Genomic DNA, 14,585 nt, shown 5'->3' with positions numbered 1-14,585 from the left:
ACATAGTATCCTACAATGACGAGGCAAAAATACATTTTTAGAAATTTTTGCAAAAATATTAAAAATAAACTAAAACATCACATTTACATAAGTATTCAGACCCTTTACTCAGTACTTTGTTGAAGCACCTTTGGCAGCAATTACAGCCTCGAGTCTTCTTTAGGATGACGCTACAAGCTTGGCACACTTGTATTTGTGGAGTTTCTCCCATTCTTCTCTGCAGATCCTCTCAAGCTCTGTCAGGTTGGATGGGGAGCGTCGCTACACAGCTATTTTCAGGTCTCTCCAGAGAGGTTCGATCGGGTTCAATTCCAGGCTCTGTCTGGCTGGGCCACTCAAGGACATTCAGAAGCTTGTCCTGAAGCCACTCCTGCATTGTCTTGGCTGTGTGCTTAGGGTCATTGTCCTGTTAGAAGGTGAACCTTCGGCCTAGTCTGTCCTGAGAGCTCTGGAGAAGTTTTTCATCAAGGATCTCTCCGTTGATCTTTCCCTTGATCCTGACTAGTCTCCCAGTCCCTGCCACTGAAAAACATCCCCACAGCATGTTGCTGCCTCCACCATGCTTCACCATAGGGATGGTGCCAGGTTTCCTCCAGATGTGACGCTTGACATTCAGGACAAAGATATCAATCTTGGTTTCATCAGACCAGATAATCTTGTTTCTCATATTCTGAGAGACTTTAGGTGCCTTTTGGCAAACTACAGGTGGCCTTTCATGTGCCTTTTACTGAGGAGTGGCTTCCATCTGACCACTCTACCACAAAGGCCTGATTGGTGGAGTGCTGCAGAGATGGTTGTCATTCTGGAAGGTTCTCCCATCTCAACAGAGGAACTCTGGAGCTCTGTCAGAGTGACCATCGGGTTCTTGGTCACCTCCCTGACCAAGGACCTTTTCCACCGATTGCTCAGTTTGACCAGGCAGCCAGCTCTAGGAAGAGTCTTGGTGGTTCCAAACTTCTTCCATTTAAGAATGATGGAGGCCACTGTGTTCTAGGGGACTGTCAATGCTGCAAAAAAAAATTGGCCCGCTTCCCCTGATCTGTGCCTCGACACAATCTTGTCTCGGAGCTCTACGGTCAATTCCTTCTTCGACCTCATGGCTTGGTTTTTGCTCTGACCTGCACTATCAAGTGTGGGACCTTACATAGACAGGTGTGTGCCTTTCCAAATCATGTCCAATTAATTAAATTTACCACAGGTGGACTTCAATCAAGTTGTAGAAACATCTCAAGGATGATCAGTGGAAACAGGATGCATCTGAGCTCAATTTCTAGTCTTATTGAAAAGAGTCTGAATACTTATGTAAATAAGTTGTTTTTTATTTGTAATACATTGGCAAAAAATTCTAGAAATCTGTTTTCGCTTTGTCATTATGGGGTATTGTGTGTAGGTTGATGAGGGAAAATTTTTTATTAAATCAATTTTAGAGTAAGGCTGTAACGTAACAAAATGTGAAAAAAGGTAAAGGGGTCTGAATACTTTACGAATGAACTGTACATAAACACAGTAACATCCCAGTCAGTCTGTCTAGTGATCCCTAGGAAGTTACTACCAACATGGTTGTGTAAGGCAGGATATATATTTCTTGGTTATGTAGTCTCTCTGGGCTTGATCAACATTGCAGACGACTGCCAACTAACTGATCTACAAATCACTGCATAACCACTCATTATCATTAGTAGATGAGTCAGTCAGAATTGTCCCACAAAACATCACTGACTTGATGCTCTCAAACAACCTTTAGTATTACTTTAACTAAATAATGTTCTTCCATATATAAGCCTGGTCATAAAGTCATATTAAAACTGTAATACAGAAACTGTATTTATCTTTTGACAGTAGGGGGCACTATAATACAACAAATTCATCCAAGCTCCCCTGAGCAAGGATATGGTATGTTGCCACCATAGACATTCATATATATAAAATTGATTGGCGCTCAAATCCTTGATGTACAACATTGTCCTCAATCATAACTGCAAGTAGGACTCAATATCTACTCAATTTATTTCTTACAGTATTCCACTAGTAAAAATACATTTAAAAAAAGAGGTTCAATAGAACACAGAGACAGTGTCATAGGTTCTGTACTAAGGGTTTACAGCAGTCAGTCTATGCATGAGACATCCAGCACCATTATAACAGCTGAACTAAACCAAGATTCTGTTTCCTCTTCCTGGGGTTTTCAAACTCCCCAAATGTATCTAGGGTGTCTTGACTGGAATTTCTGGTAAAGAGGAACAGCAATAAAACAGGCGGGCAGAAGTCCCCAGCTCTGCCGCACCACCACCACATCACTGCAAGTATTTCTTATTAACCAGGAAGGTAAGAATAAAAATGAGTTCTAAATACAAAACAGAAGAAAACAGTAAGGGGAAGATAGATTGTGGGGAAAGTTTCTCTCCAAGAATACCTAAACATGTATAGGACTGGCTCCCCTGAATTATGAGACACATGTCTGTCAGAACACCTGCCCACATCAAAAGTCCCAGGTAACTACCACAGTAGTCAAACTAAAGTCATCTCCTAAACTGCTCCTGCAAATGGATAATAGCGTCTGCTAAATTACTCAAATGTAAATTTACTATCTAGATTGGTTCTCTTCCAATAAGAAAATGCTTTAAATTTATGAGGAACCAAAAATGGACTATTATTCTCATCAAGCAGGTGGATTGGGTGCAAAGGTGCAAATAATAGCCTTTTAAACAGCAGTATCCCTATTAACATGGTCCCAGATCTGTTTGCACTGTCTTGCCACATCCTGTGTCACACCAATGACCACATGAGTTAGCAGGACAACACAAACAGATTTGGGAACAGGCTAGCAGAACCCTCACAGTCTATAAGGATTAAAGGTTCCCAATCTGAGTTGAGACCTTGGTCAATCCCACAATGCAATGCTACTTCAGAAGAACTTGACCCCCTTCCCGTCATCCATGGTGATGACCTCTGCCTTGCCGTCCGTCTGCAGGGCCTGCAGCGAGCGAATCAGCATCCACTCCTCCAGCCCATGGAATTCTGGGGGAAATGTGTTACAGCTATTTACTTATGCTGTACAGCTCAGATGGTATAAAACAGTACAAATGTTTTGTGGTAGGGATAAATAGCAAGAAATGAAGTAGATTCGGAAAGTATTCACACCCCTTGACTTTTTCCACATTGTTACGTTACAGCCTTATTCTAAAATGGACTAAATTGCTTTTTTTCATCAATCTACACACAATACCCCATAATGACAAAGCAAAAACTGTTGATCACATGACAAAGTAAAACACAAAATATCACATTTACATAAGTATTCAGACCAGTTCACCGGACGTGCTACCTTGTCCTAGACCTGCTGTTTTCGACTCTCTCTCTAGCGCACCTGCTGTCTCTAACTCTATAGTCAGGATCTGAATGCTCGGCTATGAAAATCCATGTATTATTATTATTATTATTATTAGACCCTGCTGGTCATCTATGAACGTTTGAACATCTTGGACATATACTGTTATAATTTCCACCCGGCACAGCCAGAAGAGGAGTGGCCCCCCTCAGAGCCTGGTTCCTCTCTAGGCTTCTTCCTAGGGAGTCTTTCCTAGCCACCGCACTTCTACATCTGCATTGCTTGCTGTTTGGGGTTTTAGGCTGGGTTTCTGTATAGCAATTTGTGACATCGGATGATGTAAAAACAGCTTAATAAATACATTTGATTACTCAGTACTTTGTTGAAGTGCCTTTGGCAGCGATTACAGCCTCAGGTCTTCTTGGGTATGACTCTAAAACATTGGCACACCTATATTTGGGGAGTTTCTCCCATTCGTCTTTGCAGAGCCTCTCAAACTCTGTCAGGTCGGATGGGTAGTATCGCTGCACAGCTATTTTCAGGTCTCTCCAGAGATGTTTGATCGGGTTCAAGTCCAGGCTCTGGCTGGGCCTCTCAAGGACATTCAAATCAAACTTTATTTGTCACATGTGCCGAATACAAAAGTGAGGACCTTACAGTGAAACGCTTACTTGCAAGCCCTTAACCAACAGTGCAGTTACCAAATAAACTAAAGTAAAAAATAATAAAAAGTAACAATAACGAGGCCATATACAGGGGGCACCGGTACCGAGTCAGTGTGCAGGGGTACAGGTTAGAGGTCATTTGTACATGTAGGTAGGGGTGAAGTGACTATGCATAGATAATAAACAGCGAGTAGAAGCAGTGAACAAAACAAATGGGGGGGTGAATGTAATAGACCAGTAGCCATTTGATTAATTGTTCAGCAGTCGAATGGCTTGGGGGTAGAAGCTGTTCAGGAGCATTTTGGTCCTAGACTTGGCACTCCGGTACCGCTTGTCGTGTGGTAGCAGAGAAAACAGTCCATAACCTTGGTGACTGGAGTCTCAGACAATTTTATGGGCTTTCCTCTGACAACGCCTATTATATATGTCCTGAATGGCAGGAAGCTTGGCCCCAGTGATGTACTGGGCCGTACGCACTACCCTCTGTAGCGCCTTACGGTCAGATGCCGAGCAGTTGCCATACCAGGCAGTGATGCAAGCATTCAGGATGCTCTCGATGGTGCAGCTGTAGAACTTTTTGAGGATCTGGGGACCCATGCCAAATCTTTTCAGTCTCCTGAGGGGGAAAAGGTTTTTGTTGTGCCCTCTTTGCGACGGTCTTGGTGTGTTTGGACCATGATAGTTCGTTGGTGATGTGGACACCAAGGAACTTGAAACTATTGACCCACTCCACTACAGCCTCGTCGATGTTAACGGGGGACAGTTTGGCCCTCAATATCCTGTAGTCCACGATCAGCTCCTTTGTCTTGCTCAAATTGAGGGAGAGGTTGTTGTCTCTGACCGCCTCCCTATAGGCTGTCTCATCGTTGTCGGTGATCAGGCCTACCACTGTTGTGTCATCAGCAAACTTGATGGTGTTGGAGTTGTGTTTGCCCACGCAGTCATGGGTGAACAGGGCGTACAGGAGGGGACTAAGTACACACCCCTGAGGGGCCCCAGTGTTGAGGATCAGTGTGGCAGACGTGTTGTTGCCTACCCTTACCACCTGGGGAAGCCTGTCAGGAAGTCCAGGATCCAGTTGCAGAGGGAGGTGTTTAGTCCCCGGGTCCTTAGCTTAGTGATGAGCTTCGTGGGCACTGTGGTGTTGAACGCTAAGCTGTAGTCAATGAACATCATTCTCACATCTGTGGATCTGTTAGGGCGGTGTACGAATTGGAGTGGGTGGATGCTGTTGATGTGAGCCATGACCAGCCTTACAAAGCACTTCATGGCTACCGACGTGAGTGCTATGGGGCGGTAATCATTTAGGCAGGTTACCTTCGCTTCCTTGGGCACAGGGACCATGGTGGTCTGCTTGAAACATGTAGGTATTACAGACTCGGTCAGGGACAGGTCGAAAATGTCAGTGAACACACTTGCCAGTTGGTCCGCGCATGTTTCGAGTAGGCATCCTGGTAATCCATCTGGCCCTACGACTTTGTGAATGTTGACCTGTTTAAAGGTTTTGCTCACATCGGTTACTGAGAGCGTTATCACACAGTCATTCAGAATAGCTGGTGCTCTCGTGCATGCTTCAGTGTTGCCTGCCTTGAAGCAAGCATAAAAGGTATTTAGCTCGTTTTCTAGGCTCGCGTGACTGGGCAGCTCGCCTCTGGGTTTCACTTTGTAGTCCGTAATATTTTTTAAATCCTTGCCACATCCGACGAGTGTCAGAGCCGGTGTAGTAGGATTCAATCTTAATCCTGTTTTGACACTTTGCTTGTTTGATGGTTCGTATGAGGGCATAGCCGGATTTCTTAGTATCCGGATTAGTGTCCCGCTCCTTGAAAGCGGCAGCTCTAGCCTTTAGTTCGATGCGCATGTTGCCTGTTATCCATGGCTTCTGGTTGGGATATGTACGTACGGTCACTGTGGGGACGACGTCGTCGATGCACTTTTTGATGAAGCCAATGACTGAGGTGGTATACTCCTCAACGACACTGGATGAAACCCGGAACATATACCAGTCTGTGCTAGCAAAACAGTCCTGTAGCGTAGCATCCGTGTCATCTGACCACTTCCGTATTGGGCGAGACTTGTCCCGAAGCCACTCCTGGTTGTCTTGGCTGTGTGCTTAGGGTTGTTGTCCTGTTGGAAGGTGAACCTTCGCCCAAGTCTGAGGTCCTGAGCACTCTGCAGCAGGTTTTCATCAAGGATCTAACCGTTCATCATTCCCTCGATCCTGACTTGTCTCCCAGTCCCTGCCGCTGAAAAACATGCCCACAGCATGATGCTGCCTCCACCATGCTTCACCGTAGGGATGGTGCCAGGTTTCCTCCAGACGTGACACTTTGGCAATCAGGCCAAAGAGTTCAATCTTGGTTTCAACAGACCAGAGAATATTGTTTCTCATGGTCAGAGTCCTTTAGGTGCCTTTTGGCAAACTCCAAGCGTGCTATGTGCATTTTACTGAGTGGCGGCTTCTGTCTGGCCACTCTACCATAAAGGCCTGATTGGTGGAGTGCTGCAGAGATGGTTGTCCTTCTGGAAAGGGTCTGAATACCTATGTAAAAAGGTATTTCAGTTTTTATTTTTAATAGAATTGCAAAAATGTCAAAAAACCTGTTTTCGCTTTGTCATTATGGGATATTGTGTGTAGATTGAAGAGGCAAAAAAACGATTTCATAATTAAGCAGTAACGGGGGGAAAAAATGTGGAAAAAGTCAAGGTGTCGAATACTTTCCGAATGCACTGTACGTCAAAAATGCACATTTCTGTTGTTGTACCTTCGCTTTCTGTGTCGTCACCGTTGGCGAGCTCGTAGAGTGTAAACACCGTATTGACCATACCGTTTTTAGAGACCTGAAATGATAGGGAGAGGAAACACAAACAGTTTCAATAACAGCATACTGAGGTCACCAGGATTTAGACTATTACTAGTAAATCTAGTAGAGCTCGACAGATTAATCGGAATGGCCGATTAATTAGGGCCGATTTCAAGTTTTCAAAACAATCGGAAATCTGTATTTTTGGACAATGATTTGGCCGATTTTTTTTTTATTTTTTTAACACGTTTATTTAACTACGCAAGTCAGTTAAGAACACATTCTTAATTTCAATGACAGTCTATGAACGGTGGGTTAACTGCCTTGTTGGCAGAACGACAGATTTTTACCTTGTCAGCTCGGGGATTCAATCTTGCAACCTTACGGTTAACTAGTCCAACACTCTAACCCCCTGCTTTACATTGCACTCCACGAGGAGACTGCCTGTCACGCGAATGCAGTAAGAAGCCAAGGTAAGTTGCTAGCTAGCATTAAACTTATCTTATAAAAAACTATCAATAAATCATAATCACTAGTTAAACTAGTAATATCATCAACCATGTGTAGTTATCTAGCGTGTCCTGCGTTGCATATAATCGATGCGGTGCGCATTCGTGAAAAAGCACTGTCGTTGCTCCAACGTGTACCTAACCATAAACATCAATGCCTTTCTTAAAATCAATACACAAGTATATATTTTTAAACCTGCATATTTAGTTAATATTGCCTGCTAACATGAATTTATTTTAACTAGGGAAAAGGTGTCACTTCTCTTGCAACAGAGTCAGAGTATATGCAGCCGTTTGGGCCGCCTGGCTCGTTGCGAACTGTGTGAAGACTATTTCTCCCTAACAAAGGGTGCCAACTTTGCCAAACGGGGGATGATTTAACAAAAGCGCACAATCGTTGCACGACTATACCTAACCATTAACATCAATGCCTTTCTTAAAATCAATACACAGAAGTATATATTTTTCAACCTGCATATTTAGCTAAAAATAAATCCAGGTTAGCAGGCAATATTAACCAGGTGAAATTGTGTCACTTGCGTTCACTGCACGCAGAGTCAGGGTATATGCAACAGTTTGGGCCGCCTGGCTCGTTGCGAACTAATACGCCAGAATTTTACGGAATTATGACCTAACATTGAAAGTTGTGCAATGAAACAGGAATATTTAGACTAATGGATGCCACCTGTTAGATAAAATACGGAACAGTTCCATATTTCAATGAAAGAATAAATGTTTTGTTTTCGAGATGATAGTTTCCGGATTCGACCATATTAATGACCTACGGCTCGTATTTCTGTATGTTATTATGTTATAATTAGGTCTATGATTTGATAGAGCAGTCTGACTGAGCGATGGTAGGCACCAGCAGGCTCGTAAGCATTCATTCAAACAGCACTAAATAAGTGCGTTATACTAAAAAAGTGTTCATTCAGTATTGTTGTAATTATTATTATTACAAATAAATATATACTTTTTTTCGGCCAATTAATCTGTATTGGCTTTTTTTGGTCCTCCAATAAATCGGTAGCGGCGTTGAAAAATCAGTTGGTCGACCTCTAAAATCTACTAGACCACTGCACATCTTCTATAATGATAATACATTACAGTATTCTTCCAACAATGTAAATGGCGATCTAGGCTACGTCCAGAGAAGCACCCTACTCCCTATATAGTGTATTCCTTTAGACCAGGACCCACAGCAGACCTACTCACCCACTGGTAAATTAGTTTGCCCCATTCCTCTGGCCTCCTCCACATGACTAGACACTGTGTCTTGTTCTTGTCTAACCATTCCAGGTTCCCTGCAAGCAATATCCAGTTAAATTATTGTTAGTGTCATAATAAGAATCCAAATACATCTTTCAATGAAAGCAGCCCTGTTACCTTTTTTCCTCAATTCCTCAAAAACAATTAGTATGGCCTCCGTTGATAGTTTTCCTGCAAGATCAGTTAAGGTTTCTAGCAGATATGAGGAGAAATTTTCAGGGGGTATAATTTCAAAGAACATCCTTATAAAGTTTCTAAGTTATTACCTTTCCATAGCTTCAAAGTCACTATCCAACACCAAATAACAGGACAGTAGATCCAGAGATGGCCTCGTGTTTTTTTCGGGTTGGTTAGATTTATGACATATGTCAGTAAGTGAAACTTAGAACACGGTGAATAAAAGGATACTATCAATATTCTTGTGGTTGAACACAGGGCACTCTTGGACTTCCATGATGTCCAAAGTGTAGAGCTTGTGATGGCGGCAGTAGGAGAGAGCAAGGGAGCACCATGCTGCAAGCTGTTTCTGTCTGGTGTCAACATTGGGTTGTAACCTGTCAACAATCAAAAGTAACCATTGCATCAACTTAACTTAGCTACATGCCAATATAAGAGACAGAAGTACCTAGATAACCCCTCACTAACGGCTAAGTAAGTTTGATTAAGTTTGAGAGGTGAATAATAATCATAAACGTTAGCTGGGAACAACCACATCATACATTATTTGTTGCAAATTAGAAAATGTAATGCAATGCATCTAGACAATTGACCATCCTAGTTAACAAGCTTTGCGAGCCAGCTAGCTAATATATCATAGGTAGCTAACGTTAACTCTAATTATAAACGAAGTAGTTATAACATCAAGAAGCATAGCTATCTAGCTAGCTACATATCGAGCAAAGCACTACAATCATTCATTGCATCGAAACCTTGAATCGAACCTAAAATATGTTTGCCTTGGATGGCTAAAGCTAACTTCCCTAGCTAGCTTCAGCTAGCATTATTGTAAAGCAGGTACACCATTTTATTCGAAAACACAATACTTCTTTATACCTGGAATCGCAGTTTAGTTGTGAAAAGTGTTAACTTACGTAAAAAACGGAGGGAAATTATACTGCCAAGGCCACTCAAAACTCATTGCAAAAAAATGTACGCACAGCTGACACCCGGAAGTAAGTGAAACCTATAAATCTTCTTCTTCAATGCGACAACGGCGGTTGGCATCCAATAAATGTTCCATTGCCGCCGCCTACTAGATTGGAGTACAACTTCGTTATACTTTGCTTGAAAAATCTATAAATAAATAAACAAATACACTACCATCGAACACTACACTTACCAAAATAAAAATAACAAATATTAATAAAATATAACACCACCCTACTCCACTATTCATATATTTGGTCCTACCTCAGGCCAACAACCTGAAAGGATGGGACACCAACACTTAACACACTAAGTCTTCTGATGTCAAGTCTCGCAAAGCCAAATACCTTAACTGCAGCTTCCACCACAACCTCAATTTTCTGCAACGTACGTTCCATCCCTACAGTACAGTTGATAACCATTACTATAAATGCTAATAAACCCAATCTCACTGAAACATATCACTTGTTGGCCTATCCCCCTGTACTGGTACAGATCTACTTACACCACTCCTCTCAGGATCCCTCCCCCTTGTCCCATCTTCCTGTACTTTCTTCACTGCCTCAGCATATGACAACTTCTGCACTACTCCAAATCAAATGTATTAATGTAGCCCTTCTTACATCAGCTGATATATCAAAGTGCTGTACAGAAACCCAGCCTAAAACCCCAAACAGCAAGCAATGCAGGTGTAGAAGCACGGTGACTAGGAAAAACTCCCTAGAAAGGCCAAAACCTAGGAAGAAACCAGGCTATGAGGGGTGGCCAGTCCTCTTCTGGCTGTGCCGGGTGGAGATTATAACAGAACATGACCAAGATGTTCAAATGTTCATAAATGACCAGCATGGTCAGATAATAATAATCACAGTAGTTGTCGAGGGTGCAACAAGTCAGCACCTCAGGAGTAAATGTCAGTTGGCTTTTCATAGCCGATCATTGAGAGTATCTCTACCACTCCTGCTGTCTCTAGAGAGTTGAAAACAGCAGGTCTGGGACAGGTAGCACGTCCGGTGAACAGGTCAGGGTTCCATAGCCACAGGCAGAACAGTTGAAACTGGAGCAGCAGCACGGCCAGGTGGACTGGGGACAGCAAGGAGTCATCATGCCAGGTAGTCCTGAGGCATGGTCCTAGGGCTCAGGTCCCCCGAGAGAGAGAAAGAAAGAGGGAAAGAGAGAATTAGAGAGAGCATACTTAAATTCACACCGGACACCAGATAAGACAGGAGAAATACTCCAGATATAACAGACTGACCCTAGCCCCCCGACACAAACTACTGCAGCATAAATACTCTAACCCTGGAAACCTCGACCTGACTCTCGTGCATGGGACATTTCTGATCCCCAGCCCCATGGGCACCCCTACAATTAACACATACCACTACTTTCCCCGATGCACACATTCCTTTGTCTCATGCCCTTCTGCACACTTCTCACATTTCTCCCATAAGCTTGACACCTGTAACAAGATAATGTATTTGGCACAAAAGTTCATACAGGATATATTATACATCCTAACATCACTTTGTCGAGCAAAGACTCAACATCAAAACAGCAGCACCCACCCGTAGCACGTGCTCCAGCAGGTAAATTTCACTGGTCATCCCCAAAGCCAACTCCTCATTTGGCTGCTTTTCCTTCCAGTTCTCTGCTGCTAATGACTGGAACGAATTGCAAAAATCACTGAAGCTGGAGACTCATACCTCCCTCACTAACTTTAAGCACCAGCTGTCAGAGCAGCTTACAGATCATTGCACCTGCACATAGCCCATCTGTAAATACCCTACCCAACTACCTCATCCCCATATTGTTATTTTTTTTGCACCCAAGTATCTCTACTTGCACATTCATCTTCTGCACATCTATCACTCCAGTGTTTATTATTATTTCGCCACTATCGCCTGTTTATTGCCTTACCTCCCTAATATTACTTCATTTGCACACACTGTGTATAGACTTTTTCTGTTGTGTTATTGACTGTACGTTTGTTTATTCCATGTGTAACTCTGTGTTGTTTGTGTTGCACTGCTTTGCTTTATCTTGGCCAAGTCGCAGTTGTAAATGAGAACTTGTTCTCAACTGGCCTACCTGGTTAAATAAATGTGAAATACATCTTTTTTTTAAATAAAAAAACTCAAAAGAACAATGACACTTCTGTTTCACCCCTCATGCCACCCTGTCTGTGTCGCACCAAACAACAAGCATCACAAACACTGGGAATCTTCCCCTTCAGTTGGTCAACTTTTACATTTACTGCTACCTCAGAAATCCGTCCTTTCAATGGTGCCTTTTTCTTGAGAGCAAAACAAGAACGCTCCACATTCGTTTAACGCGGAGCTCCTTCTCCCTCTGACCATCAGAAACACAAACAATTATCACAAGACCACTTCTGGTTACCTTCACCGATTCCACAGCAACCAACTGTTTTCACCCACCCTGAAACCACAAATGGATCTGCCAAAGGCAAGGGCCCACATTTTCCAAAAACTTCACTCCTACTGTCACAGACTCATCTTTATCCTGACCCTTGGTGCAAGCATCAGGCTCCGAGAACTTCACCACACCTACAACCTCCAATACTTCAACCTCCTTCACTTCTTTTTCTCCTCCTGTCTTCAGCTCATTCTGCTTACACTTTCTACCATTCTTCTTTAAGAAACCATCTCCCTTTTCTCCAGCATTTTGAACCAACTCAAGCTCACCCTCTTCCTTCCTCTCACTTAGACCTCCTCTGCCTCTCTTTTTCCTGCCATTCCTCCTCTGTATTCCAAGTATACGTCTCCTTATGATAATACAGCACTTCTCCTGATGTACATCTTGTTCTTGCATTCTCAAGTGATGCATTTAACCGGCTGTCACAATCTCTGTACAATGTAACGCTCAACAGTACAACCCACTTACAAAGCAGTCTCTTCGTCTTGATGTTCTTCTTTATCAAAAGCTACCGCAACGCTATTCAATTTCAAACAAGCGTGCTCTTCCTGTCGTTTGTCATCAGATGATATTATTCCTCAACTCATCCGATGACAAATGACATAAAAGGAATATTATAAACTGGGTGGTACGAGCCCTGAATGATGATTGGCTGACAACCGTGGTATATCAGACCGTATACCACAGGTATGACAAAACAAAACTTTTTACTGCTCTAATTACGTTGGTAACCAGTTTATAATAACAATAAGGCACCGCAGGGGTTTGTGGGATATGGCCAATACACCATGGCTAAGGGCTGTATCCAGGCACTCTGTGTTGTGTCATATCCCACATGCTTATTGCTTAAATAGCGCAACATGGCGGCCGGTTGGGCTATATATCACACATCTGTGGATAAGTTACATTATGTCATGAAAAACTGGTTTATATAACAAGATATATTGAGAAAGGAGTGAGTCATGTTACTTGACACGTTTGTGCAGTTATTTTATTAAAGAAACACATTGTGCAATTTCAGTAATTTACAGCATAAATATGATATTTATTTCTATGTACAGAACAAAAACCTAATGTCATGCTTATCACACCTGTCTTTTCATTTTGGTCTTTCTTGACTCTATTAAGGCGAACAAACATCCTTAAATAGTACCGCCATACGTTATTATCATCCTGTGTTAATTAAACAAATTCTCATTGTAAATTAAAACTAAATGTATTTAAAAAAAGATGTCATCTGATTATCAGCACAAAATCTAGAGAGGCTGTACAAGGGAAGTCAGTGTCACAGCATGCATTTTATAAATGTCTAAATGAGTTATATACATTGACTGAATAAGACACATTCATAACACAGGACTTCTGAGCTACACAGCAACATCAGATCCACCTTTAAACATTTCAATGTAATCTTTAAAAATACATCTGAAATAGTTTGTCTGATCTGTGGTCAAAACAAAGTATCAAAGTGTCTTTCCAGGTTGCCTTGGGAATTGGGGTGTTAAGATAAAATCACGTTATTGTGATGTTACATTTCTACATGAAAGGAAGATTTCAAAGTAGGCCTATAGCAACCCACATGTCTTTTTAGATTGCACATAAGTGATGCCTTGAGCAGGTGTGCTATTTCACAATGAGGAATGCAATGAGTTGCAGAAATTCAGAGAACAATCTGAATTGGTTAATGATTATCCAATGCAGATATTACAATAAATGCAGTGCAAATATTTGACATCCCCTTCAACTAGCTTCTCCGTGGTTGCCTCCCAATCTCTCCTTTCTCTTGTAGTGTGCGCTTGTTCCCTTCCCTTCATGGATTTGAAAGGAAATGACAGGTAGGCCTATATTTAAACTCCCTCTAGTCCATGCTACACCAATGGAATTTGTGAGGAGTAGTGAACAAGTGCACACTTTAGAAAGAAGGAAAGCTTAGTTGGATGCACCCTCTGTGCGGTAGTGATTGTGTTTTTTCCCCTCCTGCAATATTTCTTAATTTGACCCCTGTCCTCTGACTGACAGATGCTTACCATTGGTTCAACTGGAATGGAAAATGTATTCGTATTGGTTGAGGATTAGCTCCACTATCTGGTTCTGGAAAACCATGTGCATGGCAATGTTGGCTGACTCCATCTCTGGCCGGAGCAGCGTGGGACCAAAGACAATAGCCACGTTCTGCACAGTCATACGGTTCTCCTCTCCATACTCTATCACTCTAAGAGGGGCAAGGGGGGGAGAGAGAGAGAGAGAGGGTGGGAAGAGAGCGAAAGCGAGTGAGAGAACGAGCAAGAAAGAGAGCAAGAAAGAGAGCGAGAGTGAGAAAGAGGGACGATAGGGGGGGAGAAAGAGGGGAGAGAGAGAGCAAGAAGACAAGAGAGAGAAGCAGAATACAACCAGTTATCATTAGTTATCATAATATCATCAATACAATAGGGCT

At 42.5% G+C, this 14,585-nt stretch overlaps 2 protein-coding genes across 9 annotated transcripts in view; both read right to left on the bottom strand.

Moving 5' to 3' along the window:
- Positions 1-1,986: 1,986 nt before the first annotated feature.
- Positions 1,987-9,788, bottom strand: LOC109900076 (vacuolar protein-sorting-associated protein 25). 2 transcript variants are annotated; one of them, XM_020495799.2, is made up of 6 exons: positions 9,667-9,788; positions 8,984-9,129; positions 8,693-8,746; positions 8,522-8,610; positions 6,759-6,834; positions 1,987-3,018 (listed from the first exon to the last, which is right to left on the bottom strand). In XM_020495799.2, the coding sequence occupies exons 1-6, from the start codon at positions 9,711-9,713 to the stop codon at positions 2,906-2,908; spliced, it is 525 nt and encodes a 174-aa protein (XP_020351388.1). In that variant the 5' UTR covers positions 9,714-9,788; the 3' UTR covers positions 1,987-2,905. The 2 variants fall into 2 exon arrangements, with proteins under 2 accessions (XP_020351388.1, XP_031691083.1); XM_031835223.1 differs by lacking the exon at positions 8,693-8,746 and having other exon boundaries at positions 8,842-9,129; positions 9,667-9,755.
- A 3,328-nt stretch (positions 9,789-13,116) lies between these two features.
- The window catches only part of LOC109900078 (rho GTPase-activating protein 27-like), a 51,274-nt gene continuing 49,805 nt past the window's right edge, over positions 13,117-14,585 (bottom strand). For all 7 annotated transcript variants that reach the window (XM_020495800.2, XM_031835217.1, XM_031835218.1 and 4 more), the window contains one exon: positions 13,117-14,363. In XM_020495800.2, the coding sequence (XP_020351389.2) occupies positions 14,186-14,363 (178 nt within the window). In that variant the 3' untranslated portion in view covers positions 13,117-14,185. The remainder of the gene's footprint in view (positions 14,364-14,585) is intronic.

The sequence above is a fragment of the Oncorhynchus kisutch genome, linkage group LG11 (assembly GCF_002021735.2).
Source record: "Oncorhynchus kisutch isolate 150728-3 linkage group LG11, Okis_V2, whole genome shotgun sequence".
NCBI lineage: Eukaryota > Metazoa > Chordata > Actinopteri > Salmoniformes > Salmonidae > Oncorhynchus > Oncorhynchus kisutch.
Note: the sequence above shows the minus strand (reverse complement) of the source record. Positions and strands in the feature narration are given on the sequence as shown.

Coding starts and splice junctions, on each gene's coding strand:
- LOC109900076 (XM_031835223.1), bottom strand. CDS start 9,118: ATGTTGACACCAGACAGAAACAGCTTGCAGCATGGTGCTCCCTTGCTC. Junction 8,611..8,841: donor GACTTTGAAGCTATGGAAAG/GTAATAACTTAG, acceptor TATTGCTTGCAG/GGAACCTGGAATGGTTAGAC. Junction 3,019..6,758: donor TGACGACACAGAAAGCGAAG/GTACAACAACAG, acceptor CATTTCCCCCAG/AATTCCATGGGCTGGAGGAG.